At 36.8% G+C, this 25,805-nt stretch overlaps 2 protein-coding genes and 1 pseudogene across 2 annotated transcripts; 1 reads left to right on the forward strand and 2 right to left on the reverse strand.

The window, feature by feature from the left end:
* The first annotated feature begins 1,052 nt into the window (after window positions 1–1,052).
* On the forward strand, window positions 1,053–6,446 carry LOC147287093 (protein ANTI-SILENCING 1-like). Its single transcript, XM_086240879.1, has 12 exons — window positions 1,053–1,403; window positions 2,081–2,249; window positions 3,168–3,347; window positions 3,434–3,688; window positions 3,775–4,010; window positions 4,191–4,220; window positions 4,354–4,446; window positions 4,725–4,803; window positions 4,938–5,028; window positions 5,564–5,672; window positions 5,779–5,895; window positions 6,390–6,446. The coding sequence occupies exons 1-12, from the start codon at window positions 1,053–1,055 to the stop codon at window positions 6,444–6,446; spliced, it is 1,767 nt and encodes a 588-aa protein (XP_086097005.1).
* Window positions 6,447–7,364: 918 nt separating this feature from the next.
* LOC147287094 (putative disease resistance protein At5g63020) lies at window positions 7,365–11,968 on the reverse strand. The gene is made up of 4 exons (XM_086238880.1): window positions 11,187–11,968; window positions 10,495–10,620; window positions 9,159–10,280; window positions 7,365–9,059 (listed from the first exon to the last, which is right to left on the reverse strand). Exons 1-4 carry the CDS (start codon window positions 11,200–11,202, stop codon window positions 7,561–7,563), a joined length of 2,763 nt encoding a protein of 920 aa, XP_086095006.1. The 5' UTR covers window positions 11,203–11,968; the 3' UTR covers window positions 7,365–7,560.
* Window positions 11,969–13,467: 1,499 nt separating this feature from the next.
* LOC147287095 (putative disease resistance protein At1g12290 pseudogene) lies at window positions 13,468–24,436 on the reverse strand (annotated as a pseudogene).
* Between the last annotated feature and the right edge of the window lie 1,369 nt (window positions 24,437–25,805).

The raw sequence follows: 25,805 nt of genomic DNA on the forward strand, positions 1-25,805 counted from the left end.
CACACCCTGATAGCTACCTGATGGAAATAGAACCTGATGAAATCATGCTTTGCAGGAATGTTAGGAAGTTTTGGAGATAGTAGAGGACCATAGAGCTGGATATAGTTTATGTGGGTTCTTTCAGAGTATAAACAATGCAGAAAAAATTGTACTTGATAATTAAAGAAGGTTTAGATTGAATTGTTTTAGTTAACATAATGGTGCAAAAAGAAAGCTTAGAAACTCTTGCACTGAAGAGTAATCTAAAAGAGAGGTTTTATTTTTCATGTTGGGGCTCTGGTCCCATTTCAACCAAAAAAAGAATTACTGAGTTATGGAACACAGGAGATCCAAAATTTTTATACCTTCTTAAAATTATATTAGTGATTTTGGAGTTTGCTTTAGATCTTTGGGTCAAAACTTTGTAAAAGGGTTTATTGCAGCTAGCAAATGTGCAACATATCTTGCCCTGTAGGTGTCTACAGGGGAATGCCTTTTCTTTTCTTTTTTTTAGCGTTACGTTTTTGAGGCTCCAGGGCTCTAATGATGGTCTAGAATATTCAGAGACAAATCTGGACTTATTGCTCTGCCTGATTGTTCTAACCAGAAGAAAAAACAGTGTAAACCTTTTTCTTACTTCCCTCTTCTTTAAACAGCTCCTTATGCATCACTGTATCAATTGACTCTATAGCACATTAAGTCTTGTGTACATCTTTGGTTTTTTAATGCTACTGGATTCTCTTGTACTCGACTAGGTACTTTGAGGTTGATCAGATGAGGAAAACACCAGGAACTACTAATATATAAATTTCAGCTTAAGCCCTAAGATCCCATATTCTTTAGATATTATATGGAATTTGGTTGCCTGCTGAGCTATGATCAATTTTGTTTCCTGACTACAGCTTACAATATATTGCATAATTTGTTTTGCATCTCTGGTTTGAGTGTTATTTTTTATTTGTTTATTGTTTATTTTTATGGTTCATGTATTATAAGGAAATTTACTGTTTTAGGTTCTCGAAACCTATTGGATGGGCTAAGAAACAATGGTTGAGTTTGAAGATAGATAAGCCATGGCGCATCCTGAAGATACAGATATGGAAGATGATGTTGAATTTAGGTGGGGCAAGAAAGGTGGAGCTGGGAGAAAGAAAGGTGTCCAGTTCTATGAGTCATTCACTTATGAAGGCGTGAAATACTCCCTTTATGATTGTGTACATGTTTATCGCACTGGTGAATTCGAGACTGATATTGGTAAGCTTGTGAAAATATATGACACAGAGGACCATAGAAAGAAGATAAAGCTCGTGTGGTTTTTTCGTCCTGCTGAAATACGTAACTTTTTGGGTGATTGTGAACCACGCTGGAACGAGATATTTTTAGCTTCTGGTGAGGGTGCAGGCCTCTCCAACATCAATTCTCTGGTAAATTAGATTTATTAGAGACATTTTATAATCATGTCCACTTTATGTTTTCATACCTCATTTAAGTAGAGTGCTATGCATGGTATAATCATTGTTAAATTAAAAGGGACAAAGGAGTCTTTCTTCTTAGCATCTCTCTGGGCACCTTTGTCTATACATTTTAGAGATATTTAGAGATATGGTATAATCATTGTTAAATTAAAAGGGACAAAGGAGTCTTTCTTCTTAGCATCTCTCTGGGCACCTTTGTCTATACATTTTAGAGATATTTAGAGATATTCCTTAATCCTTTTAGTGTTATTATTCTAGGTTTTCGGGTAGCTTTGATTTGAATGTAATCTGTGTTTTTGCTTGAGGATGTTAACCTAGATGTGATGGTTATATCTCATGCATCCTACTCGTATCTACTTTTAACTGCATATATACTTTTTATGGCAATGTGGCCAATATATTATTAGATGTCTTCTCCGCGTCTTTCCCTTTACATTGCCATGAAAGTCTTTACATTTCCATAACATTAATGAGCCTACTTCCTTTAGATCAATGTAATGCCTTTTTCTTCTTTCATTTGAATCTATTTGGATGCCAAACTTGTAGAGTCTACAGATCGTTAACAAGGGTGTCCACATGGTTATATCGACATCTAATTACATGGCAATTTTGAATACTAATTTCAGGAATCAATTCAAGGAAAATGCAATGTTGTCTGCACATCAAAGGACAAAAGGAATCCTCAGCCCTCTGAAGAAGAGATGGGAATGGCTAGTTACATTTTCTGTCGTACTTTTGATGTAGGAACGCGTACAATATTAGAGAACTTTCCAAATGAAATAGGTGGAATTAAAGGTCAGTCATCTACATCTGGAATTTATTTAGGGTGCTTTCTGGTATAAACCTTTTAAACAAATATAGGATGTTAAATTGTTAATCAGATTCACATTTGATAGAATTGAGAATTTGTCACTCATTTTTTTGATTACTTTCTATCAAGTATTGGGCTGTAGGCTGTAGCAGTTCTGTCTAATTGTTTGAAGTAGAACACTTCTATAGTTACTAATCATGGCTTCATGTAGAATAAAAAACTTTGAGCAGCTAGATTTCGTTTGTTTATGACAAATAATGAAATATGTTTATGTTAATATCTATATGATGATGCTATTGTCACTCTCAAAGCCATGTTCTCAAAAGGCAATGATCAGTAAAACTGAGTACCTTGTTGCCAGATTAGGTAGCAGTTGAAAGAGACCCACTGACACTTCTAGGAGGCATGTTAGCATGCATTTACATCTTTCTGGTGGATTTATAGTAGCTGATAACAAATGAACATGCTATTTCAGCGAGATATAACAAGTGAGTGGTTTTAAGTCTTAGCCTCAACTCTGAAGGGCTGCTACCTCCTTTCCAAGAAACAATCAAATACCCCTAACAGATGTGATCACTTAAAGCAAACTGATGTGAGAGATCCTGCTCAAAACTGGGGCTACATGTCATTCATTGTACTTGGGGACCATATAGTGATAACTGAAGGGGTTCAACAATGACCTGAAATGCATTTAACAGCTGTTTGATTTCAAAGCCAAATTCTTCAAAAAACAAACTGAGGTTTTTTTTTTTTTAATTTTTAAATTATGAGTGCACTATTTACAGCAATATTTATTTACCATACATTCATGTCTCAAAATCATTATAACTTCCCTTGTATACTTTTTTCTTAGTGGACTTTAATATCTATCGTGGTCTTCAAATATTTTGAATGCAATGCAGTGGAGTGCTTTTTTAATGCGGGAAAAAGTCAAAAGCTCATCAGGACTCCCAAGTTCCAGACAAATTTGAGAGACCAAGCTGGACCATCAAATGTGTTGCCCAAGTTAGGATTGGACAAAGTGGTGGCCTCTCCAGTTAAAAATGACAAGTCCAGCAGCAGAGTAAGCCCTGTAGTGAAAGGTGATTTCTGAGAATGCCAGCTGTGCATTTTACTTCTGAATTCAACTGATTAGATGAAAATAAGATTGTTTCTGGCTTATGTGCAGAATCCGAGAAAGCAGTAGTTCGTATTGGTGAGAATTCAAATGAGGCATTAAGGCGCAAACCATATATGCGCGCATCAGATACCCATCAACATAAGAAGGTGATAGTTCTACCTGGTGTAGCTTCCAAGTTACAGACAAATTTGAGAGACCAAGATGGACCATCAAATGTGTCGTCCAAGTTAGGATTGGACAAAGTGGTGGCCTCTCCAGTTAAAAATGACAAGTCCAGCAGCAGAGTAAGCCCTGTAATGAAAGGTGATTTCTCAGAATGCCAACTGTGCATTTTACTTCTGAATTCAACTGATTAGATGAAAATAAGATTGTTTCTGGCACATGTGCAGAATCAGAGAAAGCAGTAGTTCGTATTGGTGAGAATTCAAATGAGACATTAAGGCCCAAACCAGATATGCATACTTCAGATACCCATCCTCATAAGAGGATAATTGTTCTACCTGGTGTAGCTTCCACTATGGGGAAAAGTTCTGAACAGAAGAGAAGAAAAACTGCTGGAGATGCAGCTACTCAACTTGCAGGGGATAGGGGAGTTAAAGTTAATAGCAAACCTTTGAGGATAATTGTATGCTAGCAAGTTTTATTAGTTCAATCTGGAACCTTATTTTATGTCCCAAGTTTGGATATTTTACGGAAATGCAATAATATGCTAGACGACTACAAACACATATTCACACAACCTGTTCGCAAGTTTTGATAATGAATTTGGTTAATATTCTAATTTCTCTAGTTTTCTTAAATCCAGGAGGAAAGAAGAAATTGGTTCAAGCCACTTGTGAGTTTCTATTTCCCGATATTTTTTTGTAGACATTACCATTTGTTGTTTGATTGTACATACAAATCAATGGTTGGCTATTGATTACATTGTAAAGTCTTAACCAGATTTCTTTCCTTGTCAAATTTTGAAGCCTTGGAAGCAAAGACTGCAGAGAGCTCAAGATGCTGGCACTTTGGTCTTACTAGACAATTTGGATCCATCCTATGCATCATCAGAAGTAGAGGTAATATTCCCTGATGCATCTAATATTGGAAGCTTATTAGATAGTCAAAGAAATTCATTGAAACTCAGATGTATATAAAAAGCCAGTCTAGTGTACGATGCAATGTATCATCTTATTTTCTCTTAAAAGAAAAACTCTCCTATTAAAGGTTCCCTAGCCACCAAACTGGATGAGAAATGACTAATCCTGGATGAAGTAACAAACTGGAGTTATAGGGCCAATGTGGTATGGCCTAGTGTTAGACATTATGTTTAATCTACATCCCTTTTTCTCCTCAGGATCTAGTTTGGCGTGCACTCCAAGAAAAGGTTGAGGCAAAAATGATACAATGCAGTACTTTTTCTAATCCATACTATGGTACAGCAGCTTGTTGTGGCTATATACTGATTTTTCTAATGATTTCATGTTTTGTTTGGTGGTTGATTATTAATGGTTTTAAACCTGAAACTTAATTTTGGACTGATTACATTTATTCTTTCATGGCCTTACAGGCAAGGCTTTTGTCATATTCACGTCAAAGATTGCTGCTGAGTCTACCGTATCTGAGTTAAATAGGAGATGCCTGATTCTGGCAGATGGGAGGTATCCTTTTTTATTTCTTCATTCCATAGATGGAGCACGTTCGTTTATTTCTTTTCTGTTGGAGTGTTCAAGATTCCACACATAATTATGTTGTGAATTTTAATAAGTTAGTTATTGTGTGAAAACGATAAATCTTAAATCCATATAGTGGATAAGAATGACTAGCATTCTACTTGTCAATCATTTGATAATATCTCTTTTCCTCTTTCTTTTGCTGTTTATTTTTTCCTTGTTGAATTTTCTTCAATGCACTCATTGTTATGATTTAAATTGGCTGGATGCTTGTCATGTTTTTTGTGGTGTCAGATGTGAGTTACCACTATGATGCCTTTGTATGTCAGTGGAGAAATATACCTCTATTATTTTGAACAGTTAATTGTAAAAGTCTGCGATAGTCTTTTTACTTTCTATTGACTCAGAGCTCAGTTTCTTAAATTAGTTACAAAGGCCACCATTAACTTGGTACAAGTTATGAGAATAATTGAACTCCACTCAAGTTGATCTTACACATGTATATCTGACTTTGCATTTGCAGACCTGTGATTGGTATGAGAAGGACTCTTAAAGAGCCTGACAAAACAGCCAGATTTGTTGGACATCTGACCATTGACAAAATCAGGCTTCAAAGCCAACGTGAAGAGATGGTGACTCACATTGCTTAGTGCTTTGTTCTTGCTTTTGGGTTCAGGTCCCCTCTTTTGCATATACATTTTCATATACATAATATTTTCCTATTTGTTCCTTTTGTAGAGAAAGGCAGTATCAACAGCACACTGTTCTCAGCCCAACACAATTGAGTATGATATGGCCATGGAATGGTGTTTACTACAGGAAAGGTCAGATTTATGGCAGAAGGCATTACATAAGGTGCTTTCGATTTTCCTAAGCTAAGTATGTTATATCAATGTATATAACAGTTTCAGGACACTGCACTGCACACCAACCTTTTACCAGAGATTTTGTTAACTGAAACATTTGAATTGATATATAGGTTTTGATGTCTACAACATGTCATAAATTCTATTTTCAAGTACCGTACTACAATCTATAAATTAATTAGTTTCTTCTAACTTACTAGGAGGCCATTAGTCAAACTTTTGGTATGCAAAAAAAAAAAAAAGAAGCACTTTTTAATGTACTTTGCAGCCAATTAAGAAAAACTTTTTAACTCTTTTAAACCCGCCTGCAGTGATTTTAGGAAATTCATAGTTGTGACAAAGGGCCCTTAATGTGTTTTTGATGTTTTCTACTTGAGGAGTTCCCACTTTAAATGTGTGTCTCACAAATATAAGAAAGAATTTTCTCTTTTTTGTTAAATGTTCTAACTTTTTTCTCCCCTTTGGAGCCCCCTTTCTCTTCAGGAACAAATGGAGGAGATAGAGTCGCTAAGGAGACAGCTAAAGTCAATTTTTAAATAGCTAACATTGTATTCCATCGATACATTGGGTAAGCTTACATCCTTGGAGGAAAAAATCATTAGTGTTGGCTCTTTATCATAGATCATCCTACCTTTTTCATCTACAAGTTTTACACTAACATACTAAATTTATTAGTTATGTTTCTGCAGGAGAAAATTGTTCTTTTTGTGATTACAGTAGAGTCAGAGAAGGGTGCCCCAAAATTGGACAGCATACAGGGTTCTACCCACACTTGAAGGATTGTGTAAATTCCTAACAACTTAAAATTCACTTTTGTGTAAACCTGTCATCTGATCAGATCTAATTTTGTAAGCTTGGAAGGAAATATTAGGATCAAATTCATATGATAGAATTTCTTTTTCTCTGGGGAATTGGTCAGCCTGTGATATGTATCACTTTTTCCAACAACTTTGTTATTGACTAGTTGTGCATTTTGATGCCTAAGTATACCATTGTGCCATTCATGGCTGATCTGTTAATTTTGCTGATCTGTTAGATTGATTAGTCCATTTTGAAGCTTGCCATGATAAAATTATCTACCTAATGAGTTTAGAGCTAAAAAGATCCACCATTTTAGGATAATAAATCTGGCTCACATTATAAAATGAGCGGCATGTTTCACAGGGTCAAGCACTTGATCATGTTGCACGTTTACTTGTTCCAGATAGTTAACATATTTGCCTCCTGTTAGGGCTTCTGCCAAATAGGTTCATCAAATCAACTTACTAAATGATGTGTTCGTATATTTGGTAGTATGTTATTTGCTAAAACTAAATGAGGTTGAGAGTGGGTTTAGATTTGAATAAAATTTGATTCGTGTAGTATTATCCTCATAAATTGAAAGTTTAAAGGAATTGACTATAGATCGAAGCTCAAGTTTATATCTATAAATTCTTGGATTTATCAAAATATTCTTTGACCAGAATTCAATATTTATACTTGGCCACTGAAAAAGAGCTCTTGTATCCTGTTGAAACACTAGCTTGTTATTGTTTCTCACTCCATTGTGGAGTTAAAAGAGTACAAAAACAACAATGCAGAAATAAGTAGTGCATTACAAACAAGTAATACATATATGATGAATATCATTTGGTAGCATGGGAAGTGACCCAATTCAGACAATTAAGTGGCTACCTGCAACTCTGCAACTGCAAGTCAGATCCACCAGCTCAGCTGCCTGCCTTTCCCAAGTCCGAATCAAATGATTTGGAGCATCTTGGTCGTCCCACTCTAACCCATTCCACCACTCTTCCTCTCCTCTGATGATGAGATTGCATCCTTGGGCACTCCTTGAGTCCAGTGGCAACTTCTTCAGTTCTGGACAATTGCGTATGCAGACGTCCTTCAGATATGGAAAGGGTAAGGCACCTTCATATATGCTCTGCAACTTTGGTAGATTCTCCAAACTCAACTCTTTAAGTTTTGCAAATGGGTTCAATTCTTTTACCTCATTTGCCACTCCGCCCAATCTTTCCAAACTCATTATTTTTTCCATTTCAGAGCATCCGTCTACAACTAATAAGATGAGATTTGGAGCAAAAATGAGCCATGTCAGATCCTTCATTTTTGGGCATCCAAGCACACTTACTATTTGAAGGCCAACGAAGCAACTTTGGTTTATCGTCATCGATTCGCGAGGATCATTAGGACCTCGTGCTTCCCAATTAACCTTCAATTCTTCCAAATCAGTACACTTTTCAATTCGAAGGAAATGAATATGTTTCATATTGACCAGAGATGATGATAAATCAAGAAACCTCGTTTTGTCGGAAAGTTGGAGGTTGAGATCTCGAGTGCAGGTCACTAAGTTCTTGTAGCTAAATAACTGTTGGAAACAAGAGGTACTTCTTATGGTCAAAGTCAAGACCTCTAGGTGTTTCAAACACTGCAATTCATCCAACATTGCTTTTTCACTGTCAAAAGGACATTTGTCATCATGACCACAACGCAGCATTCTCAAAACTTTTAGCATGGAAAAGCTTGATATTATATGCGGTGGAACAAAGTTAAGCTTCCGCGTAGACTCCAAGTTCAAGTATTTTAGCCTTACCAAGGCCTTTAACTCCATCGGCAACTCTCTTATACCAGTTCGTGACAAATTCAAATGTTGTAAAAAAGCAAGTTTTGAAACTCCAGATGGTAGTTGGGTTAAATTCCAATTGATAGACAAATCCAGAACTTGAAGAGAACGCATAGAATCAAAGAAGGTTTCGCCAATCTTCTTCAATTTATTTTCTTGAAGAAACAAGGTCAGCAAATTGGGGGATTCTGGTTTTTCAACTAAATTTTCAATACGATTGTGTATTAGTGACACCCTCTCTATGCCCTTCCATTCTTCAACATTTGGTGCGTCAATTAAATTTGAACCTGTGTGCACAAGGAAATTCTTGTTTGTTTTCTTTGGATCACAAACTAACCACAATGCCATGTCTCGAGTGACATCGTGCATTTTTACGAGTCTTTCATCTTGTGGTTCCAACAAACATGCACTAAGAAGAGTACCTATAATATCATAACTCTCATTTTTTGCTTCGTCTACATTAGCATATTCATCCAATATTCCCTCACACATCCAACAATAGAACAATGCATCTTTATGTATGAGAAAATCGTCTGGAAATAAAGCACAGTATAAGAAGCAGGACTGAACTTTCTTGTTGGGTAGATTATCAAAACTAAACTTTAAGAGGTGGAACACATTTTTCTCCATACCTGAAATCTTTGAGGGAAATTTCTTCAAAACTTGAATTGCCTGATTCCACTCTTCAGGGGTCTTCTTGCAAGCCATGGTTCGACCGACTGTAATTAGTGCAAGTGGCAAACCCCCGCACTCTTTTGCCACAGTTTGAGCAATATGTGTATGAATATTAACAAGTGTTTCTGTCCCAACATTCTTCTGAAACAATTCCCATGCTTTGTTCCATTCTAAATAATCCACTTTAATCTTATGAGCATTCATATGACCACATACATCTTCGGATCGAGTTGTGAAGATTATCTTGGACTTGTTTTGATCATCAGGAATAGGAACCCCTACTTGGATTATTTCAACTGGCTCCCATATATCATCCAACAATAACACAAAATTCTTTTTGTTCAGGACATTGAAGATGTCTTGAGCCTTTCCATGCCGCTCTTTTCTCTTCCATTTTTCACCGGAAAGCCCAATCTTTTCACCAATCTCATCTTGAATAGTTTCAAGTTTGTGGTTCTGAGAAACCACTACCCAGATCACAAGATTGAAATCATTAAGAGTGTGGACGAACTTGTTATTGATTTGTTTTAGAAGGGTGGTCTTGCCCACTCCTCCCGTCCCATATAAGCCAATTATGCGCACTTGGTCACCTTCAATATACTTCCAAGCCTTAGCAAACGTGGATTCCATGCCCACAGTAGGCACAACAGGTACTTCATTGGCTGAAGCTGCAGGTACTCTTTCTGTGACCTCTGCAAAATCTTCCTTGCTCTGTTTCTTTAAATCAGCGACTTGCAGCAACTTCTTGGCCACTTGTTTTCCATACTTGTAGCTGGACACGTAGTTTTTTGAACAGTAACCTCCACAACATAATTTCCCAATTTCTTGGCTGCCATCGGTTACAACTTGATTGACTTGAGCCTCTGTACTTTCCACACTTGAAATCCACCACTCTACATGCTCTGACCGCTTCATGAATGGCTGCTGCTCCTCGAGCTCAACCCTTCTCTTCACACCATTCTTTATAGCTGTCAATTCTCGCAGAGAAGTTTGCAGAGCTTCATGGTTTTCTTGGAGCTTACGGACATATTGCTGTTTTCCAATAATGGAATCCCAGCAGCCAGAAACAATGCCATCGCCTGAAAATGAGACTGAGAAGATGTTGCCCATTGCTTGCAGATGGATCGAAAATGGATCGAAAGAATAAAAGATTTCTAAATATTTTTGAGATAGAGGAATTAGTGTGGGTAGCTAGGCACGGCAAGCACACACACATACAGGAGGGAGAGAGAGAGAGAGAGAGAGAGAGAGAGAGAGAGAGAGAGAGAGAGAGAGAGAGGTGGTGGGGCTCACCCGAAGACTTGACCCGGCTTTGATTGATTTTTATTTTTGGTTGAAACTCGAAAGGAACAAACCCAAGGCTTTGATTGATGTAAAAGCCAAGAGTTAGTGGGTGGTGGGGATCATGGCTCACCCAATCTGATTTAATTTAAGAGTCCATTAATTATAAGTTATTAACAAAGTAAAATATTAACCAAAATCACTCAATTTATTTTTATTAACTTGCAGACACTATCTACCAGTCCCCCAAAATACAACATGCGGACATCTTCCAAAAGAAACGCATCACAACCAAACCAACTACACAAACAGTCCAAAACTGATCTTTTTTTTTTTTTGCCAAATCGATCTCTTTCTTTAACTTTACCAAATCGCCAATTGTTCATCTTCACTCAAAAGCATCGTTCTACAACTCTATAAAAACTGCAGTTTCAGTTCACTTTGCAGTTTCACTTGCAGTTAGTAACTGCAACTGCAAGCCTGCAGCTCCAATAAACTGCAGTTTCACTTACACTGCAACTGCAAGCTTGCAACTCAAATAAACTGCAGTTTCAGTTCATTTGCAGTTTCAGAAACTGTAGTTAGTAACTGCAACTCCAATAAACTGCAGTTTCAGTTCACTTGCAATGTTCCAGAAATTGAGCTTAAAAAAAAAAAATCAAGAACCTTCTACTGATAAGAAATCAAAGTAGGAGCCTACGTACCACAAGCTGCGAACATGCCCAATCGAGGAGAAGTCGGAGTGGTCAGAGCAGATCTAGAAGGCTTCAATCAAGCTCAGAGCAGATCCATTAGAAGGCTTCGATCAAGCACAGAGAGAGAGAGAGAGAAGCAGTGCTGCTCGTGGTGGTGGTGGTGTTCGTCCCGAAGGTGTTTGCTCTGTGAAGAAGAAGAAAAAGACCAAGAAGTTGATAAAGAGGAAAGAGAAGAGAGACATAGTGGGGGGAGAAAGAGAGAAGATGAAAGTGACGAGAGAAGAAAAAGAAAGACAAAAAACAGCTAGATGCATCTTACTTGTTATTAAATAAAATTAATTGGTACACTAGAGAGTAAAAACAATAAGTAAAATATAGTTTTGAGTAATTAATTCTTAATTTAAAGACCCAATAATTTGTACAAAAAAACAGGACTCAATAACTCAAGACTCATGGCTCAGGGCAGTGTGAACCCGGTGGGTGGTGGGGCTCCCAATCCCATGAGTTGTGGTGGAGGTTTCATTGTCATTAACGCCACAACTTTGTTAAGTGCATCATCCTTAATGGAGTCATGTGGTTACAAATAAAGACCCATTTGCATGCACAAAATACAAATCTTTTAAAAGGATCTTAGAATATAGAAAACTACGAGTCCTGTAATCCATGACATAATTGAAATTAGGTCCTCCGAGTGCTCAAGGTCAAGTTCTTTTTCAACAATGAGAAGTAGGCTTTAAAATCACCGGGGTTCAAACCCCTGTTTATTTTATCAAAATTTAGTTAGAAAAAATAAATGAAGAAAACTCTTAAAGTAGAGACCAATGTATTAAATTTCGAAATTTTTGGCAAAATTTTGGTCGAAAATTTTGTTTTTCTAGAGTTTCGAAATCGAAATAAATGTTTAATAATTTTTCTAGAAGATTTCGTCGAAATCCTACTCTTATAATTTAATTATGTAAAAAATAATAATCACCAAATTCTTGAATTTTTCATTTTCTAAAATTCATTTCTATACAACTAAGCTCTAGAACCCACAACCAAAGGTCTAAGTTAGTTAAAATAAATTTTAAAAAATTTATAATTCCTTTAAACAAACCTTAAAATAAATTTGAAAAATTTAAGTAACAAAATTACTATAAGCCAAAATTTGGGTTGTTACACTTAGTGAAGACAAAGCTTGGCTAGGTGAGAGGCAGAAAAAAAAAAAAGGAAGGAAAGATAAAAAATAAAAAAATTGAAGAGAGAGGCACGAGGAACAAAAGTAAGGAAAGAAAAAAAAAAGATAAACAAAAAAGGGGGGGGGGGGGGAGGGTTTGAGGCCTTTGGGCAATTGGAAAGAAAAAAAAAAGTTTGGGATTTCGTTTAGTTATTTTAAACCTTAAACTTTAATACATTTCTATATAAAAAAATAATTAAAACTATTCTAAAGGGCCTAAAACCTAATATCCTACAGAATATAGAGTATATAGGGTTTAATGTATAGATTATAGAGTATAAAGAGTATTATGGTATATAGAATATATAGAGTATTAGAGTTTAGATTTTAGTGTATAATTAAATTATACAGTATAAAGAATATACTAATTTTGTTTATTCATTATACTAATTTTATTTAACAGTATTTGCTGCAGCGCGCATTATATTCACCTTATACCATATAAAACCTACTATATAATTTGATTTCTTTAATATTTTTTATTAATTTAGTAGATAATATGTTAAATAAATATACGGTAAAATTTCATTAAAAATTTTCATATTTTGATAGCAATTTCCGTCGTTTCCAATTAATTTTTGTCGAAATTTTAAAATATTCAAAATTTTCATCGAAATTTATTGGAAATCCGAAATTTAATTCCTTAGTAGAGACACGCATCAAGATTTTGGCAGCAAGTAATAGAAGCTCCTCTGCTTCTTCTGCTACTCTGCTACCACTAAAACAAAAGATGCAGTATTAATGTTTAAAATTAATTTTTTTGGTCAATTCTTAAAATTTATTCAATGTTTAATTTAAAGAAGGAGCAAGGTGCCTATATTTCCACCAAAAACTCCGGGGGACGTGGATGAAATATGTAATAAAGGCTAGAAGAACTTGAAGAAAAATAAAACATAAAATACTGGACGATGAAAATAAAGCTGATACATAACTAAGACAGAAACTGGCGTCAAAGTATCTTAAATTTGCAGTTATCCGCCAGAATATCTTTTGCAGAAACTCCACCCGCCGTTCATAAACAAACCAAGATCATAGCGCAAGCCCATCTAACCAATCCTGAGTCTGATTCTGAAGTCTGCATCAATACGTGTAGTTAAATCAAGGAATTTATTCAAGGCTGCAACTTTAAGTGAGATCCACCAGCTCAACTGCCTGCCTTTGCCAAGTTCGAATCAAATGATATTAAAGAGGTTTGAAGGTGGGAAGGAAAACATTTGGAGCATCTTGGTCGTCCCACTCTAACCCATTCCACCATTCTTCCTTTCCTCTGATGATCAAATTGCATCCTTGGCCACTCCTTGAGTCCAGTGGCAGCTTCTTCAGTGCTCGACAATCATATATTGGGAATTCCTTCAGATACGGAAAGGGTAAGGCACCATCGTATATGCTCTGCAACTTTGGTAGACCGCTCAACTTCAAGCTTATAAGTTTTGCAAATGGGTTCAATTCTTTTACCACATTTGCCACTCCACCCAATCTTTCCAAATTCATTATTTTTTCCATTTCTAAGCATCCCACAACAACTAATCTCATGAGATTTGGAGAGCAAAAATGAGCCATGTCAGATCCTTCATTTTTTGGTATCCAAGTACATTTACTGTTTGAAGGCCAACGAAGCAACTTTGGTTTATCGTCATCGAAAAGGACATTTGTCATCATGACCACACTTCAGCATCCTCAAAACTTTTAGCATGGAAAAACTTGATATTATACACGGTGGAACAAATTCAAGCTTCTGCCTAAACTCCTAGTTCAAGTATTTTAGCCTTACCAAGGCCTTCAACTCAATCGGCAATTCTCTTATACCAGTTCCTGACAAATTCAAATGTTGTAAAAAAGTAAGTTTTGAAACTCCAGATGATAGTTGGGTTAAATCCTTATTGTTAGACAAATCCAGAACTTGAAGAGAACGCATAGAATCAAATAGGGTTTCGCCAATCTTCTTCAATTTATTTGTTTGAAGAAACAAGGCCAGCAGATTGGGAGATTCTGGTGTTTCAACTAGATGTTCAATATGATTTTTCATTAGTGACACCCTTTTTACACCCTTCCATTTTTCAACATTCGGTGCTTCACTCAAATTGGCACATGATTCCACAAGGAAAGTCTTGTTTGTTTTCTCTGGATCACGAGACAGCCACAATGCCATGTCTCAAGTGACATCATGCATTTTTATTTGACTTTCATCATGCGCTTCCAACAAACATGCATTGAGAAGAGTACCTATGATATGGTAACTCTCATTTTCTGCTTTCTCTACATTAGCATATTCATCCAATATTCCCTCACACATTCTTTATAGCTGTTAATTCTCGCAGAAAAGTTTGCAGAGCTTCATGGTTTTCTTGGAGCTTATGAACATATTCTGCTCGTCGCTTAATGGAATCCCAGCAGCCAGAAACAGTGTCATCGCCTGATAAGGAGACTGAGAATATGTTGCCCATTGCTTGCAGACGGATCGAAAGAACAAAAAGATTTGTAAATATTTTTGAGACTTATTGGACCTCCATAGATTCTCCTTGGTACACTGAAGACTTGGCCCGACTTTGATTGAATTTTGTTTTTGTTTTTGTCCAAAGGATGATTCATTAACCAAAACAGAGAAAAACCCCACATCACAGCACCAAAAAACAAACCCAAGGCTTTGATTGATTTAAAAGCTGTAATGTAATGCAGCCAAGAGGACCCAATAATTGTACGAAAAAACAGGACTCCATAATTCAAGACTCATGGCTCAGGGCAGTGTGAACCCGGTGACTTTAATTTAAAGGCTGTAATGGAGCCGGTGTGGGTCCCATCAGTTGTGGTACAATAAGTTTGGTGGAGGCCGGTTTCATCGTCATGACCGCCGCAACATGTTAATGGAGACTATGGAGTCATGTGGTTACAAATAAAGACCCATTTGCATGAACAAATACGAATCTGCTAATCTGCTACCACTAAAACAAAAGATGCCCATATAGGACAGACCAACACAAATCTTTAGATTTAGACCTTCTCAAATGAATTCTAATTTTCTATTGCATGCGTTACTGGATTTGTTACTTTAATAATTATAGGAGAAAATTTGGGAATGTTTGTCGGTTGCTGTAGGGGGAGGTGGGGCCCACCGGAAGACTTTAGGTTTAGGAGACTTTACAAGCTTTGAAACACCCATGGCCATGGAAATATTATTGTGTAAGTCACTTTTTTTGAACGGATTGCTCCTAACAAAATCATGTTACTCATATTTAACAATACATTAATTAGACCATTTTGGTATTCATGTTAGCTAGTTGACCCAGTTCTTGAGTAGATGTTACACACTGTTTGCAGAATATTATTTAAAATAAATAGAAAAGATTTTTAATTTTTTCTAAGAGCTACACTATAGGTGTAACGACCCGACCCAAAGTTCACTGGAAGTTAAAATTTTTATTTAACTTTGGTTTCAAGAGGGTTTCAAGGAAGTTTAGTTTTCGCGACCTTGGAAATTTTTTTTTTTAAAATTTACTTTGGGAGTTTTGAGAGTTATTTGACGTTTTCACTAAGATTGATTTAACGTTATTTAAAAGTTAAATTTGGATTTAAAAATGTTTTGTTTTAAAATTTGTAAGACTGTACTTTTCTGAATTTGATTTCGAAAAGTATTTTAAAGATTTGGGAATTTATTGTGAATATTTTGGGAATTTATTGAGAAATAAAATGTTTTAATTTATTTTATATTTTTTTGTTTTAATTTAAGCTTGACCAAAAGTTGACTTTTAAAATGAATGAGATTTCGATTTTGACTTCGGGTCCGTTAGATAGGTTTCGATCCCACGATTTCATAGACACGTGGCACGCGCCAATCCGAGTTACGGATTGAAAGATATAGGCGTTTAAAATGAGGGGCAATGTTGTAAATTTATAAAAGTGGGTTTTAAAAATCAGATTTCCTCTTTCTCTCTAGATTTTTCCACAACTCTCTCTCTCTCTCTAGAACTTTCTCTCTTCCTTTTTATTTCTCTCTCTCTCTCTCCCGCACTCTCACTTCTCCCTCTCTCCCCGAGCTCACTCACCTCCCCCTCTCTTCCCTCACCGGCGCGGCCAGCTCCGGCCTACTCCCCGGCGACCAGAGGCCGGCGACGAGTCCCTCTCGTCGTCACCGACCCCACAGACCCCCTAGCTTTCCCTCTCTCCGTGACTCCCTCTTCTCCCTCCCCCACTGCGCGCGATCGGCTCAGCCCAGCCCGGCCAATTCCGGCCATTTTCCGACCAGCCCAGGCCACCGGCGAGCCTTCCCGACGCCGGCCACCTCTCCCGGCCATTACTCCAGCCAGCCCAGCTCCCACACGCGCGAAATCAGGGCCAGAGGAAGCCCAGCCCGCCGCCATTGCTCTCCGGATTCCAGCCTTCCCCGTCGCCAATCAATGCTTTTTCTGGTGGGTTTTTCTTCTCTCCTACTGGGTTTTTCATTTCCTTATGTATTTGGTTGTTAAAAACTAGAAATTTGAAACTTGAAATTTGGGGGTTTAAAGCCAGTTCGGGTGTGCTTTGAAATTTGGTTTTGGAGATTGTTCTTGGTCTATTATTGGGCGATTTCTACCTCTTAGGAAGGATGATTGATGTTTAGGATCAAAATTCGGAGTAATTTGGAGTAAGTTGCAGGATTCACTATGGTGGTGGTGGCGATGGCGGTGGTTCCGACCACTCAGCCGTCAATTCTTTAAGATGACACGAAATCAAGAACTCATATTAAGTCGGTCGTTGTTTTGGACTGTTGGGTGTTGCCCAAATTGACGAAACTCAATTTTGGGTGCTATTTGGATACTTTTGGTTACCGAAACGACTTTCGGACGAACCCCGACCGTGGTGTCCTATGCAAGAAGCTTTATTTGAGTAGAGTTGACGGATTAAAAAGTTTGGTGTGTGGTGGGTTCTGAGCCGGGAAGAATATATATACTGATTTGTGTTTATGGGCTTTAAGATGAAGTTGATTTTTACTGTTGAAAATAGGGGGTTGAACGAAATACCTAGTTTTATACACACACCTTGTAATTGGTCGTTGAAGTCGAGACTAATCTTATGTTTTATTGGTTTATTTTTAGGCAAGACGACCGTGGCTCGTGACGATCCGGTGGAAGATCGACATTAGATGTTCTCACTGTGAGTGGACTAACTTTTAAATTTTTCTGAAATGTTTTTACATGTTGATGATTAAATTCTATTACTTAGCTATATTGAGTTTGAAATTAAGCTAAAGGATTTTTGGGTTAAAATTGGGTTTTTAAATTCCTTTTTCCTAAGTTTAAATTGATATTTATGGTTTTTGCATTTCAAAGTTTCATGGATTTATGAATTTAGATATTTTGAGTTGAACAAATGTATATTCGATGAGTTTGGTTTTGTTAAGAAGAGTTTTGGAAGAAAAAAGAAAGGATTGAGATTTGAATTATGTGTTTATGAGTTATTGGTTTTCAAACCACCTTTGCAGTACCCTCCAGGTTACCAGATTTAATAGGTCTTTGGGACCCATCACGGCACACACATAGGCTTTGGGCCGTGTGTCGGGATGCTTCGCCCTTTGAGGGCCGCTCTGCGTGCACGTACGACAGAATATTCGGCTCTGCGTGCGTACGACAGACTCTCGGCTCTGCGCACGTAAGACAGAATTTGTGGCTCTGCATGCGTATGACAGATTCTTGGCTCTGCGCATGTATGACAGATTATTTATGACTCTGCATGCGTATGACAGATCCTCAGCTCTGCACATGTATGACAGATTATATGGGTAACTGACTGGTGTGTGTTTTCAAATGTTAAGTATTTTAAGTGATGAGTTTATGACAGTAAAAGTTTAAGTAAGACAGTTCCAGTTGAACAGTTTTATTGATTTTTAGTATATTGAGAATGTTTGAGAAGAAAGTTTTCAGTTCAAGTTATTTATTTATAGATTGACAGTATCAATTTCAGTTTGAGAACTTGGATTTTCAAAGTTTGATTTTCAGCTTCAAATTTTATTACTTTACTGGGAAATGGTTTTAAAAAAATTGGGGGACTTCAAAGGACATCGTAAGGTTTAAGCGTTAAATGTGGTTAAAAGGGTTTTTCTGAAAAAAGTATTCAAACTATGATTTTCATTTCCGTTTAACTGTCCACTCACTGAGCCTATCTCACAGTTTCTTTGTTTTGTCTTACATTGTCCCCCCAGGTAGTAGCTTTGGTGGAGGTCGAGCCAATAACGTCGAGGCATTTGCGTCCATATCCTTACTCCAACCCTGTAGGCGTTATTCTAGCTTTGTAAAATGGTTTCTATTTTAAAATGTTGGGTCTGAGATCCTATTTGGTTGTGGTAGAGGTGGTTGATGATTTAGAAGTGTTTTTAACAGGTTTAGAAATTTCTGGGTTAGTCCATTTTCAGGGGAGGTTCTGCCGAATTTTCGGTAGGATTTTCCTTGAATTTGGATTCCCGCAGGACCTCTCCGGGTTTCAGGGTGGAATCCGGGAGCGGTCCTGTCAATAGGATCCTAGGAATTAGGAATATTGTGGTCCTTGTGGAGATGAGAGAGAGTAATAATAATTGTTCCGTAGAAATTGCGACCAAGTAGTCTTGCAACCCATTTTTCTCTCGCACAGAACTCTTAGTTCAAGTGGTATAAATGAGATGGAGTGAAGGATATAGGTCTGATTGTAACTAATTATGAAAATGAAGCACATTTTTGTCCACTATAATGAATTGGGTTTAGAAGATGAGAGCAATGGTCATCTAGGAATGACTGCATAAAACTTCCTTTTTTGTTGGTCAATAATGATCATAAACCTTTGATTTCGGTGAAGTTTTGATCTTTATTACCATATTCCGTTCCTTTGGAGGGATTTGAATTCATCCGTTATAGCCTTTCTCCATATTTCATATATTATTGACTTAAGAAAAACAAGTTCGACAAATATTTCATTAGCAAAATTTACATGGATAGCATATTTAGAGTTGGGCTTCCCAATACCATCCTTTCCCCTTGTGATCATGGGATGAGTGTTTAACGGACCCACCGTAGGTGCTGTAAATTAAAGCCACTGATAACGGTGAGCTAGGAGGAGAAGTGTGAAAACCATCATTGTTTGGAACCTGCAAAGAAGGTGAAGAAGCAAGAGGAACTAACGTAGGAGAAGAATATATAAGAGTTTATTGGCAATGGGGCTGGATTGGCCGGGCTGGCAGTAATTAATGACGAGCTGGATGGAGCAGGTGGCTCAGTTGGGATGGAAGGCACGAACTGAGGAGGCCCATTTGGTGACTAAGCATGTCTGGGCTGGTGAGGAAGGCATGAGTTGTGCGTAAGTCTAGTAAGAACAACTTTGTGTTTGAATTTGACGATGCTCATTAAAAATGACATGCCAAGATAAGAATAATACCTGCCCTGTTGCAATATTAGGACACCTGTATCCTTTTTGGTTAAAGGAATAACTCAAGAAAAGGGAAATTGGGGGCACAGAGAGAGAGAGAGAGAGAGAGAGAGAGAGAGAGAGAGAGAGAGAGAGAGAGAGAGAGAGAGAGAGAGAGAGAGAGAGAGAGAGAGAGAGAGAGAGAGAGAGAGAGAGAGAGAGAGAGAGAGAGGCTTCGATGCAGCCGGGGGAGTGGGGACTGGCCGGCCGGTTTCCGGAGAAGGGAGGGAGCTAGGGTGGGGATGGGTCGATGGTGGGAGGGTTTCATCTCCTCTCCTTCCAATTTTTTATTATTATTAGTTTTAATACTTTTTTAAATTTTTATAATTATTTTTACATAATTACAATTTTGCCCTTAAAATTGGTCACGTGCGTGTCATGTGATCAATTTTTAACAGATGCATGTTTTGACGGATTTAACAAAAATTTCTTGATTGAAACTAATAGTTAATTCTAGTCTTTAATTAATTGAAACAAAGTGAAAATCGGATCTTTAACTGCAAAATAATGTATAGTTAAAGTCATTTTGTTAAAATTTTCCCAAGAAACACACTTAGCGGATCTAGGTTGCAATTTATTATTGTTACAGGCCCGTAAATAAGGAAACATATGTGCAACCAAATATTTTGAGAAAATAATGATTGGGTTCTATGGAAAATAACTTTTGATAAGGAGACATAGATTTTAAAACTCTGGCAAGAAGCCTGTTAATATACATTGCAGTATGAAAAGTATCAGTCCAATAGGTCATGAGTATGGAGGCGTGGGTATATATATGCTTGTTCTTACGTTCAGCAAGTCTATTTTGCTCAAGGTGATGTGGGCATGCGTAACATGTTTATGTAAAATTCTTAAAAAATATTCTCTTCCTCCGTCCTTTTGAAATTCTTTAATTTTTCTAGAAATCATATTCTCAACAAGAGTTTTAAAAGTTAACAAATATTTTTCATAAGATAATGGCAAGTAAATCTACAATAATTATCAACAAATAAAACATACTATCGAAATCCGATCCTAAAATAGATAAGTAGGGAGGATACCATATGTTTGAATGAACAAGCTCCAAAGGAAATACCATATGTTTAAATGAACATGCTCCAAGGAAATTTAGAAACTGACTTGGACGAACTAAAGGTAACTTAATGTTTTTAGCAATTGAACATGCATGACAAATAGATGAAAACCTAACACCGAATATCGGTATTTATTCACACAAACTAATGTTAGAAAGGCAGGATGACCAAGTCTAGCATGCCATACTTGCTCATTTACTCTTGCACCAAGGAAAGCAACCGTAACACCTAAAGGCTCGGAGCTTGACTCGGGAAAAGGGTAGAGTCGACAGTCGTTCTCATGTACTCGGCCTCCTGCCGAAGAAGATCTTCCTCGTACTCAAATCCTGTACACATAAATGATCAGGATAAATTTTGAAGGAAAAATTATCACAGGAAAATTTATTAACAGAAGTCAATTAAGTTAGAAGACGTATTAGAACAATGAAGTAAATTATTAAGATGAAAGGAAGTAGAATTATGCTTTAACAGATGATGACCATGTGATGAATTTGCAAATCTTAACCACCTAGCACAGTTGATGTTATATATTAATCCAACTTTTTTTTTTCTTAATTTTGGTTTTCTCAGTCTTCTCATATTTATTGGGTCCTATAATATTATGAATCTCAATATAGGAGAAAGAGGAAAAGAGTTGAGTTCTATAACAAGATCATTTTTCAATATATATATATATATATATATATATGATGAAGAGGTGCACATGCAACAATATATAATACATGATGAATATAATTTGGTAGAAACATAGCTGACAAATTTGCCAAACAACATGAATGTTTAACATGGAAGTGATCAAATTGAGACAGGTACGTACAGAAAGGTATCCAAACATGCACGAGTTTAATTAGGAAAGAATATATACTACCTGAAGTGAGATCCACCGACCTAGGCTTAACAGGTGTGAAGCTGGGAAGGAAAACATTTCGAGCAAGTGGATCCTCTCACTCTAAGCTATTCTACCAGTCTTCTTTTCCTTCAATGATGATATTGCATCCTTGGGCACTCCTAGAGTTGAGTGGCAGCTTTTTCAGTGATGGACAGTTCAATATATCGACTAGCTTCAGACATGGAAAGAGTAAAGTACTTTCATATATGCTTTGCAACAATGGTACATAGGACAAATGCAACTCCGCAAGTTTTGCAAATGGGTTCATTTCTTTTACCACATTTGCCACTCCACCCAATCTTTCAGAATCGATTATTTTTTCCATTCCGGAGCATAGAATCACAGTTAAACTGCTGAGATTTGGAGAAAAACTGAGCCATGCCAGATCCTTCAGTTTGTCACATCCATATACAACTACGCATTGAAGGCTGATGAAGCGGCTTTGGTTTATCGTCATCGAGTGCCGGTCATTAAGACTTGGTGCTTTCCAATCAACCTTCAAATGTTCTAAACTAAGACACATTTTAATGCGAAGGTAGTCAAGATGTTTCATATTCGCCAGAGATGATATATCAAGAAACCTCGTCTCGTTGGAAACTTGGAGACTAAGCTTTTGAATGCAGGTCACTAAGTTATGGTAGCAGAATAATTCCTCGAAACAAGAGGTAGTTCTTAGGTTCAAAGTCAATAAGTGTAGCTGTTTCAAACACTGTAATACTTCCAACATGGCCTTTTCTTTAAAATAACCACAATCCAACATTTTCAAAACTTTTAGAGAGGAAAAACTTGATATCATATGTAGTGGAACAAAGTTAAGGTTGTTCATAGACTCCAAGTCCAAGAATTTTAGACTTACTAAGTTCTTTAACTCAATCGGCAACTCTCTTATACCAGTTCCTGCCAGATTTAGATATTGTAGTGTAACCAAGTTTGAAACTCCACATGGTAGTTGGGTTAAATCCTTATTGTTAGACAAATCCAGAACTTGCAAAGTAGGCATAAAATCAAAGAAACTTTTAACAATCTTGTTCAAATGATTTTTTCCTAGAAACAAGGTCAACAGATTCCGAGATTCTGGTGGTGCATCTAAATTTTTAATATGATTAGACATTAATGACACCCTTTTCACATTCTTCCATTTATCAACATTGGGTACTTCAATCAAATTAGCACCTGCCTGCACAAGGAAACACTTGTTTGTTTTCTCTGACTCACAAGCTAACCACAATGCCATGTCTCGACTGATATCATGCATTTTTACCCGACTTTTGTCATGCTCTTCCAACAAACACGCATTGAGAAGAATACTTAAGATATGGTAACACTCATTTTGTGCTTCCTCTACATTACCAATTTTATCCAATATTCCCTCACACATCCAAAAATATAATAATTGATCTTTAAATATGAGAAAACCTTCTGGAAATAAAGAACAATATAAGAAGCAAGATTTGATTTTCTCACTAGGTAAATTATCATAACTGAACTTTAAGAGACGGAACACCTTATCTCCCATACCTGAAAACTCCGAGGCAGAATCCTTCAAAACCTGAATTGCATGTTTCCATTCTTGCGGAGTCTTCTTGCATGCCATTGCCCTACCAATTGTAATTATTGCAAGTGGCAAACCGCCACATTCTTTTGCCACAGTTTTAGCAAGCTCAGGAATATCTGGATCAAGAAGAAGTGTTTCTTCCCCAACCTTATTCTGAAACAAGTTCCATGCTTGATCCCAAGCCAAAAACTCCACTTTAATCTTCTTGTGAGCATCCATTTCACCACATACATCCTTGGAGCGTGTTGTGAAAATTATCTTCGACTTGTTTTGATTGTCAGGAATAGGAACTCCTACTTCAGTTATTTCAACTCGCTTCCATACATCATCCAATAATAGCACAAACTTCTTTTTGCTCAAGACCCTATAGATATCTAGAAATTTTTGATGTTGCGCTTTCTGCTTCCATGCGTCATTGGAAAACCCAATCTTTTCACCAATCTGATCTTGAATACTGTCTAGTTTGAGGTCCTTGGAGACCAATACCCAGATCACAAGATTGAAATCATTATGAGTGTGGAGGAAGCTGTTATTGATTTGGGTAAGGAGGGTGGTCTTGCCCACCCCTCCCATTCCATATATGCCAATTATTCCCACCTGGTCTTCTTTAATGTAGCTCCAAACCTTATCAAGCATCAAATCCATCCCCACAGTAGGCTCAATAGGTCTTTCATCGACTGAAGCTCTGGGTAATCTTTGAGCCACCTCTTGAAAAACCCCCTTGCTCTTTAAAACATCGACTTGCACCAACATTTTAGCCACTTTTCTTCCATACCTGTAGCTGGAAATGTAGTTCTTTGAACAGAAACCTCCACAACATAACTTCTCAATTTCTTGATTGCTGTCTTTTACAACTTCATGGACTTCAGTCTCAATAGTCTCTACCCTTAAAATCCACCCCTGTACCTGCTCCAACCGCTTCATGAATGGCTGCTGCTCAGCGTCCTCAACCCTTGTCTTCACATCATTCTTAATAAACATTAATTCTTGCAAAGAAGTTGTCAATTTTTGAAGGCTTTCTTTGAGCTTACTTACATATTTTGCTTGCCAAATAATGGAATCCCAGCAGCGAGAAACAATGGCATCGAAAGATAAGGAGGCTGAGAAGTCGACACTGCCCATTCCTTACAGATGATTCCAAGAAAAAGAACAGCAAACTAGCTTTAAGTTTTTTTGAGAGGTATGTAGGAGAGAATGTGGATTCAACTAGCGGAGAAAAACAAGCTGTGATATGTTATGCAATCGATCAGAAGGTGGTGGTGGAACTTCATTTCATTTGACACTTCTTATTATTCTTTGCTTAATTGCGTGGTGTCATCAGTTTGTATTGATCTGCATATTCTTTTCTTCTTCAGCTGCTTGCGTGCGTTTGTTATCTTGTTTTATATGCAATGAACATATTCTTTGCTTCTCATTTTTGCTCGCTACTTTCATTTTTCTTACATACATATTTACAGGCTTACAGCGGGTTTAAATTAAGGACCCACAACAAAACATATATAATATGTATTCTTTGCTTCTACAGATGATATGATTGCAAAACTAAAGAAAAAGTATATGACCGCGGTGGATGTTGTACAAGGGAGATCATACATATATGGATTCAAGATACTAAGTACTGTCTGACATGGTCACTCACTGACATGTTAATTTCTTAATTCTTGATTCATATATATGTGTTTTCTTTTCTATAGCAAGCTAGTGTTATAACAATTTTGGAAATATTTTGTATTTTTTTTTAAGTCCAATTTAGAAACTACGCTGATAACTCAGTCCACTTGCTACACGAAATCTCAACTCGGTCCACTTTAATGAGAAGCATGCGACACGGAAGTCATCAAATGCTCGGTAAGTGGCTTCATCGAGTGCTCGGCAATTGCAACTATCAAATAGTGACAATTTTTGCCATTGTGCGACAGCAGCTATTTGAATTGCAAAAAACACCCTTATGATGTTGTTATTAATTGTCATTGTTTGATAGTGACAATTTATCCAGATTTCAAAAAATAAAAAAAAACCTTACCAAGCGCTCTGCGCCAAAAACACGGAAAAAAAAAATATAATGTGAACTTTATTTGTACAAAGTAGACTTATTTATCATTACAAATTTTTAGGTGGATTTGTTTATTATTAAGGGCTGTAAAATTTTAGCAAAAAAAAAAAAAAAAAGGCTGTAAAATAGAGTTTAAAGTTATTTACTTTAATTTTTATATGACTTTCTTAGCCTTTTTTATTATTAGGGGATTTTTAACCCAAATGTGGGTAAGGAAAGTAGATTTTAGCTACGCGGGGCCCTTTAGATGTTAAGATAAAGATGAATTGTTGGATTTGTTTGAAGGTAAAAATTTACAAACAGGACACATACTTTGATGGTTGTTTCATTTCAGGACATTAATTTTGATTCATGTTAATGAAGGACACATACTTTTATTTTGTGTCAATTAAGGACCCTATTTTATCTCAACTTTGCCCCGATATTGAACTCATCAAA

This window comes from Dryas octopetala, chromosome 4 (genome assembly GCF_963921425.1).
Source record: "Dryas octopetala chromosome 4, drDryOcto1.1, whole genome shotgun sequence".
Lineage (NCBI taxonomy): Eukaryota > Viridiplantae > Streptophyta > Magnoliopsida > Rosales > Rosaceae > Dryas > Dryas octopetala.